The sequence below is a fragment of the Paramormyrops kingsleyae genome, chromosome 2 (genome assembly GCF_048594095.1).
Source record: "Paramormyrops kingsleyae isolate MSU_618 chromosome 2, PKINGS_0.4, whole genome shotgun sequence".
NCBI classification, from domain to species: Eukaryota; Metazoa; Chordata; class Actinopteri; order Osteoglossiformes; family Mormyridae; genus Paramormyrops; species Paramormyrops kingsleyae.
Window position 1 is genome coordinate 36698079 of NC_132798.1, and position 8597 is coordinate 36706675.

General features: G+C 41.9%; 1 protein-coding gene across 5 annotated transcripts; it reads right to left on the reverse strand.

Annotated features, from left to right (window-relative positions):
- Positions 1-376: 376 nt before the first annotated feature.
- Positions 377-7429, reverse strand: trafd1 (TRAF-type zinc finger domain containing 1). 5 transcript variants are annotated; one of them, XM_023796084.2, is made up of 12 exons: positions 6963-7429; positions 6489-6526; positions 6184-6319; positions 5677-5730; positions 5100-5514; positions 3871-4218; positions 3582-3646; positions 2791-3045; positions 1524-1653; positions 1274-1427; positions 835-886; positions 377-751 (listed from the first exon to the last, which is right to left on the reverse strand). In XM_023796084.2, the coding sequence occupies exons 2-12, from the start codon at positions 6521-6523 to the stop codon at positions 707-709; spliced, it is 1689 nt and encodes a 562-aa protein (XP_023651852.1). In that variant the 5' UTR covers positions 6524-6526; positions 6963-7429; the 3' UTR covers positions 377-706. The 5 variants fall into 5 exon arrangements, with proteins under 5 accessions (XP_023651852.1, XP_023651851.1, XP_023651850.1 ...); XM_023796083.2 differs by having other exon boundaries at positions 835-883; positions 1274-1430; positions 6963-7425; XM_023796082.2 differs by having other exon boundaries at positions 1274-1430; positions 6950-7424.
- Positions 7430-8597: the final 1168 nt, after the last annotated feature.

Consider the following 8597-nt stretch of genomic DNA (forward strand, 5'->3'; position numbering starts at 1 on the left):
TGTTCAGCCCAAACCTTCGAGTCCTCTTATTACCACGCGAATTGAAAAGAAAGAGCGCCAACGTGCGGACAAAATCAGAAGTGCAAATTACTCGGGTGTAAATATTACCTGAATACCTTCATGGGTAATTTGTTGCTTCGACATTAAACATTACCCTGCATCAAACTGGATTTAAATACGTTTCAATCGAAAGCAACTTACAAACCAGTACTACTATATTTAAACCCATTTATGCAACTGAACATTTCAATTTCATACAGTACAGAGTGCCCTTATGGTGTTTAAATGCAGTTAAGCAGCCTAGAATTGTACTTCAAACTACAGGGGCATTTAAACACAGAGTCTAGGAATGTAAAACGAACAATGTAGGTAAACATTATATTTTAAAAAGTTTAATCAGCAGCAGTATAACTCAGAGTACAAATAATTTATATTCAGCATATATAATCTGATATGCGTAATATTCGATAGCAATTCAAAGTAAATCTTACTCTCAGCCCGCAACTTTAGGATAATTTTCATATTAAGTTTGTAATAATGAAAAGTCATTTAAAAAGGGAATACATTTAGCACATAGAAATCCTACATATATACACGTGAAAATAAAACAAGTAATACAACCCAAGAAGACAAGGAGTTCAAGGAAAGAGTGACAGGTAGGCAGCCATGGTGGACAGATGAGAGAGGGTGGTCCATCTGCAGGGTATCACTCCTCCTCCTTTTCCAGATTTTGCACTTTGGGGGCTGGAGTCTAAACAAAGCATGAATTTTAATTCTAAGTGAAACTGTGATTTTAAAAGTCTGCATTTAAGCAGGAAATTAATAAAAACCAACCGTGGATGTGCCATGGTTCCTCTGGTTCCTGCGACCTTCTGGCCTTCCCCTGCTGAAAGGGGAATGGAGGTGAAGGTGACACAGACCCAGGTTAATTTTTTGTGCATCTGCGTGATGTTTATAAATCATGCATCATTAAACTCATTGGTCTGTATTAGCGAATTGGAAATGCTCAGGAGGAGAGGGATCAGGACCATTTAATTGGGGACAATGGCTGTCTGTCAAGGCCTAGAGTTGCACCCATGAGAGGTGAAAGCCCTTCATCTTTTAGCAAAAGCGTCTGGAGTATTAAGATGAGAATGGCTTGAAAGCACTCGCTTCTGTATTATCCCCCATTCCATTTTATGTTCCCCATTTCTGCCCAAAAAACCCCACACAGTATACAAACTCATTCACGTGAGCAGAAGTGACAATGATCATGTGCAAACTCAGATCTAACCCTGCTTGTGTCCACATAGCCCCCTGTGCATGTGAGGCCTGCTGGTTGTTGGTGCCTCCTTTCCAGTTCCCAGAACCAGAGCTTGCCCTCAAGTTCTCAGGCAGGTTCCTGAGCTCCAACTGCTCTCCAAGCCACTCTGGGTCCTGCTCTGGATCTGCTGTTGGTTACAGAGGAGCACAATGGGGATTTATGCTAAGTAAAAGTCAAAATTGTTTTTTTTCTGTAAAAGCAACAGATGCACACATCTTACCTTGGTGCCTGAGTCGTCTTTGTGGTCCTGGAGATTCCCTCTCTCTGTCCGTCCTGGCAGAAAACAGTGGTTTCTCCTTTGATAGCTCATCTTCAAAATATGCAGTATGGGGACAAAACTCACATGTATCCTTTTAAAAAGAAGAAACAAAAAACAAAAGCGACATTAACCCTTTGAGCGAGGATTTTTGAGCAATCCCTCTGATTTTAGGCTTATTACGTTGTATGTACATGAGTTAGCCACATATGCTTCGTGATTTTGTTTTCAAGACATTCTGGGCTACTCAGATATGTCATAATTTGATGCATAAATGCTGACAGTCTTGCTATAATCTTTTCAATGAGATAAAACTACTTGCACCTATTGAAATTTCTCGATTTTAAGTGTCATCTAATCTAAAAATTTACAGGTACTACAAATATACATGTTATAAATGTATATCCAGCTATAAATGTTGAGATTAGAGTCTCGATGATGTGGGAAGGCAGAGTCTTCATTGGGGACCTTCCTATGGCTTAGTATTGTGAAGGGATACATGGTTAGTGCCAGGTGGAAATGAATATGTTTGATTATATATCCATTTGGTAACTTATTGATGTTATCTGACAGACAGCATTACATGGTTTTTATATTTAGTTCATTTTTTAACTTTATAACATGTGAAAGAAATTGAAATAGAAAAGCTCAAACCCAAACATACACACATCCCCACAAACATTTACATATGTCCCCCCCCTCACACACATAAAAACAAACAACAATGCATAGCAAATCCTAATATAAGATCAAAACAAATATTTTAGTCGAACATGCATTTAGTTATATTTACAGTTCTGATGATAGTTGGTAGCATGCGGATCATTGCAGAAGCAAATATGCATCTTGTCTTCCGGGGTCTGTTTTGTTGGACAATGTTTAAAATATATGTCTCATTGCGCATAGGATTACTCTAGAATAATTTAGCGCACAATGTTGTGGTTTGGATGATCGGATCAGGGAAGTTCTCTCTGTTCCAAAGATATGCAACACTTGTCTGTGTGGTATACCTATCCAAAGTTATGAGCCTGAGATTAATGGGTACGAAAATCAACGCATTTTGTGTTTGTCGGGTTCAAAGCGTTAAATTGCTGAAAGGGGGTTTCAAATGTTTGCCAATGACAATAACCTTTAATCAGAGTGTAAATAGGCTGAACTGAATCACTGAACAGCAGGCTCCATAGATGCTCTCAAAAAAGTAATTTAAGTGTAATTTAGTACCAGCTGTTACCTGATGGTGAAAGACAATGTTTTCTTCCAGGGCAATTCCACAAAACTCACAGGGGATAAGCACAGAACAACCTGCAGAATCAGGGGGTGGATTGCAGGGCTGCGACGAGACAGCATCAGGGAAAGCAGTGGGGCTGGGGGTCCTGGGTGGGCTGTAGGCACCACTTCCAAAACTCTCTGTAGTCCTGTCCACAGGACAAGGAGAGGGGGTCCCTTTACTAAAAGATGCAAAGGCTACGGTAGGGCTGCAGCCCGTCTGCAAGGAAGGCAGAAAAAAATATTACATTTGACATATATAGGAATGCAACACATGCCCTGCCAGGCAGAGGGTCATAGAAATTTGGAACAACACTAGAACATGACAACAGATCTCTGTAAAATGAAGTTAAAGTGAATACTGGGAAATATCATATGGCAGCTATTATGATCCATTCATCCCTTTTCTATATCCGCTATACAGGGTTGCAGAGATCCTGAGCATATCCTATGCAATGCAGGGAATAACCCAGGATGAGGCACTAACCCATGACAGGACACACACACCATTCACATACACATTCGGGCAATTCGGCAAACCTTGGCATTTTTTTGGACTTTGGGGGGAAACCAGAAAGCCAAAGTCAATTCCTGGAATGCCATGTGCCATATGGGTCTAAATTTCTTTGGGTTATAGTCTAGGACAATAATAATTAGCTGAGAAACCTCAATCTACAAATAACAACCACATTAGTGATCTAGCTTGAAGTTTCACATATGCCTAAGTGCAGAAACAGATGGAGATTTGATTCTAACCTGGTGAAGAATGAGAAAATCCTCTGGAAAGAGCTCCTCACAGAACTCACAGGGCAACATGGTCTCTGTGGGGGAGAGATTAGACAGGAAAGAACGTAGAGAGAAGTCAGACTGAAAATTAAGACATTAAGAGAGAAATAAGCAAGCCACAGTGTTCATACAATTAAAAAATCAATTGATGAGCTATATATTTTTCTGCACTTCAGAGTAAAACTGCTGAATTTCACCTCAGGGATGAATAAAGTTTATTTGCAAATCTATCTGTGTTGCAGATTATAGCAGAGATAACCTGTCTGCACGCTGGCTGGGGCAACATCACTGCCTGCGGTGGAGCTGCTGTAGTTGTTGTTCAGGTTGGATAATTGACATAGCTGGGAGAAGGGGGAGGACAATGGGTCTATGTGGGAGGTCCTCCCCAGTCTGCTATCCCTAGAGTGCAGCCTTCCCAGGCTCTCCAGAGGGTTTGGCATGGGGTCACGCAAAGGTTCAGCCTGGTAGTCTCCCATGTCCCCATCATTCTGCAGGCTGAGAGCCAGCAGGTAGTCTAGATGGGAGGTGTCATCTGGGGAAGACCAGTTTCCTGGCCATGGCACCCTGCTGTTATTGTTGTCCCACAGTTCTGCCTCTCGCTCCCTCACTGAAAACAAGCATTAATAATTATAAACCAATATTATGAAAATAAACGCCCAATCATGACAATCATCAGCCAAATCATACATGAAGAATATGGCCACAGGTTGTCTCTAGGGCTACGTCCACACTGCTGCATTTTCACTTAAAAGGCAGACATTAGTGTCCATCTTTGCCTTTGATCCACATTACTCCGGAGTTTTCAGGCCCCAAAAACAGAGACTTCTGAACATGTTCTTCAGAGCCATATACTTCTGAAAGCTCCATTTTAGTTTTACAGTGTGGATGAGTGAAGGAGAAACTTTTGAAAACACTGACTCTAAAAGGGCCCTCATTGGTCTTAACTCATAAAGTGGCCTTATCTTCATTTGATCCCATTAGATACAACTTCTCATTGTCTGACTGGTCACCTGGTCACTACATGGATGTAAACAGTAGAGATGGGTGATACCACTGATTTTCTTTTCACTCTGATTTGATCCAGTACCAAGGTTGGTGTTGCAGATATTGATTCCAGTAACGATAATCTGACAATTAAATTTGTCAATGAGGCAACAGTGGATCAATCACCCCACTTCCCTAGTCAAGTGTCTGAGTCGCTGAATGTATTCCCCATTATCCCTTTTCCCTGTTTTCAGTTGCTGCCTCTGCTGCTGACCTGCGTGCAGCTAAACAGGTCATTACACAATATGACTGCTGCACATCTCTGTTGTTTTCATCAATGCGAACGCACCCAATGTAGCCTAATAGCTACGTCATATACGTTTTCGCTCATTTCAGCATGGATGGAAATACTTTCATAAACAATGTGAGGACACCTGGGTAGATGAGGATCGTTTTCATTTGAAACACAGCAGTGTATACCTTTCTCACTGTTGTAAAACTTACTGCGGTCAAAATCTGTATTCTTGGGTGCAATGTTCGTCTGGCCCAACTGTCCCAGTGCCCGGGTGATGTTATGTACTGTGCTGTCTGGCAGGCGGGTTGAGGGTCTGGGGCCTAGGGATCCATGGCTCTGGCCTGTCTGCTGGGGCCTGAGCAGGTTCCTGACTGCGTGGGTCTCAAACCAAGCACCAGGGTCCACAGGGCTTCTGGCAGGCAGGGCATTGTTACTCTCCGGGGTCAGGGTGCTGCTACACAGTGCCGCGTGAACGGCCTGCTCCCTCAACATGACGTTGCACCTGCAGGTGGGGCAGGGCTCCGTGCGCGTTCCACAGTACTCCTCGTGTTTCCCAGATTGGCTGAAGGCCAGCTCTAGCTGGCAATATGGACAGGCAACCAGACGCTGAGCGCATTCCGACTGCTGCAAAGCCAGAGGCAGAGGAGTATGCAAAACGCAGGGCACAAGACAGAATTTTCAATTTCCGCAGTTTCCAAGTTCATACAGACACATTATACAAACAAATGTGAATCTGCTTGAAACAATTAAAAAATGTACAAGCACACAACGTGTGTATTCGTTTACCTTATGGACGTCCATTAATTTATTCTCAATCTTCAAGCCACATTTACATAGCACCTGAAAGAAAGCAGACATTTCTACATATGGCAGTATTATCTTGTACTGGTCAGTGCAGGATAGTAGGCCCATGTGAGTGCTGGATCCCCTTCCTGAAGCATAAAGCTGCAGCCATGGGTGGAAAAAACCCAGAAAACATTTATAATTTCTGAATAGATGCCCGGTATACACTGCCCCAAATCTGCCTTGTACACCTGGTATTTTTAGCACTTCCTTTACGATCATAATTTTAGACAGTCTCCACAAACCACATTGCAGACGACTTTGTGTGTCACCCATTATATACCTAGCCGTTGTATTTTTGTTACCTTTGACTCTGACCCTTTCCTCTGGATTAACCGGTCTAATTGTAAATTAATCCCCTCCAGATATACTGGGCACACCCTCTATACAAGACAAAATATTGCTGAGTGTTTTTGTTTACAGGTGAGCCGTCAAGCCCCGCCCTCTGACCTGCGCGTGCTCCTGATCCTTGTGACTCTGCAGGGACGCGCGCGGCACCGGTTCAGCGCAGAGCTCGCAAAGCGTAATGTTCCGGCGGCAGTGGATCTCGTGCGTTCTGAAACTGGCGTCCGGGATGTCGCGTTGGCTGTGTCGACAGTGAAGACAGTAAGTGCTTTTACGCGAGGAAATCAGTCTGGAGCTTCTACTAAGTGTCGAATCGTTCCTTTCCTTAGTGAAATAACACTGTTTATCTCATTATTAGGTTCCCTGTCTGCGCCCCAGTGACTTCGCTCCCCACCCATTCTTATCCTTACCAGTTTCCACAGAACTGGGTGCTGTCGTCTGCCATGGTCTTTTCATGGGTCAAAACAATAATATTAATCAGAAATTTAGTTCAAGTGGACAATAAGCATTCATCGAAGCCATTTATTTAAACTTTCACTTTCGTTTAATTCAAATTCAAACTCTCTTTGATTAAAATGCTAAGACCAAACGAGTCAAGTAGCTGCATAAACAACTTTATCTTTCTGAGACTGATCTTTATACTACAAATCCAATTAATCATATTTTGACATCTTGTTAAATTTTCAAAAGTACTTGGTGTATATACATATCTGATTCGACGGGCTTACATCAACAACTTGTCAAACTTTAAATACCGAACGTTTTCTTTATATTTCAGCTCCCTATAGTGATTAACTACTGTTACACAATTATCCTTAGCTAACAGGCTAGCCAAACTAGCAGGCATTGACTTACAATGTAACGGAAGTACCTGACACACGAACCTTAGATCGGATTCACAGCACAGCGGATGACAGCGTAAAAATTAAATCCTCTTGATTTGGTAAATACCAAAAGAGTGTTCACGAAGACCAATACTGCTGAGAAAAAATAGGCCGTCCTGTTACCGATCACAAAGACTGCCCCTTGACATTTCGGTTTCACTTGAGATAGCAGCACTTAGCAGTGGAACTAGGTGGGCAGATCAGACATAAAGAAAATTGGGATCTTCCACCCTATAATTGTACGGACCTAATACAGGAAAAGCGAGCCGAAGAGCTAACAATTTAGCTGAGCATCTCCACAGCCGGGACGCACAGTAAGTAGGCAGTGGGCTATCCTTAACATTAACTAGCGCCGCAACTTCGACGCGGAAAGGCAACTTTACCCTCCCCTTCCCTTTCAATTGCATGCCTCCCGGCGCCTGGTTAACGTCCAAACAGACGGCCACATAGCTCAGCGAAGCAATGCGGCCACCGTACTTTGCTCGGCCCACTGGATTTGCGGATTGGACAGATTCCACGTCTCCGTATGTCAATTGGCTGAATTTTACGTCACTTTAGTGGCTCAGGTCGCGCTTCTGGTCAGGGGCGGGGAGAAATCTTCTCCCACCACCTATCCAATGTTTTGGTGCCTGTAACCTGGGTAACTGGCGGATAACAACGCGGAGTGCACGAAACTGTTGTGTATTAGATGTATTCAGTGTTATGCGCTACACGGATCACAAAAATATTTTCAAAAGTTATTTTTTCGTGTAATCTTTTTTTATCAGAATATAATGACAGTAAAATGAAGTGTTAAACGTTAATATCACTGTATGTAACATTGCTTCAGATGAGAGTGTGGCACAGTGAAATTAGATATTCAGTCTCTGATTCAGCTCTACATGTATGGAGTTTGCATGTTATCCCAGTATCTCTGTGGTGTTTTATCTGGGTTCTTCGATTTTCCTCTGCAGTCCAAAAGCATGCTAAGGTGATTTGGCAGGTCCAAATTGTCCCTGTGTGTGGGAGGGGGGACGTATATATATTACATTGTGGCGACCAAGTGTCCCCACAATGTGATAAAAATGTGTTATTTTGATGTTGTGGGGACATGTTTTCAGTTCCGACAAGAAGAAACTTTATAAATTTTATAAAAATCTGTGAATGCAATCAAAATACTAAGAATGCCAAAAGTCTTGTTTGGTTACTTATGCTTAATTAAGGAGATTACATTAGGTATTCCTCTTTTAAAAAAAAAACATTCAATTTCAGTGACATCTGGAATGGTTGATTGAAATTAGTTGCTTTTGTTTATAGCTCATTTTAATTTTGAAATAAGTAATTCTTAAAACTGCAGAATTTTCCTGAATCATTAACAGGATCAACCTGGTAAGTGCACCAAAAACATCTGGACCAGAAGGCCATTGAAGTAGTTAATCATAGTTAATAAGCACTGCACCAGATATCATGACAATCTGGATACATAGTACCATTCTCACTACAGTTTCTGATTTCAAACAATCCCATATTTTTTTCTTGATGATTGGTATTTAGAAGATTGACTAGGGCTTTAAGTGCTTTTTGCTAAAGTAATTATGCATGTGGTTATGCAAAAGATTAATGCTATACTAGCCAATTATTGCCATGGAAATTCAC

Excerpts from the sequence above, each read along its gene's own strand:
- trafd1 (XM_023796082.2), bottom strand. The coding sequence starts at position 6,523 with ATGGCAGACGACAGCACCCAGTTCTGTGGAAACTG. Across the intron at positions 5,515-5,676 it reads AATTAATGGACGTCCATAAG|CAGTCGGAATGCGCTCAGCG; the intron begins GTAAACGAATAC and ends CTGGCTTTGCAG. Across the intron at positions 3,647-3,870 it reads CCCAGCCAGCGTGCAGACAG|AGACCATGTTGCCCTGTGAG; the intron begins GTTATCTCTGCT and ends TCTCCCCCACAG.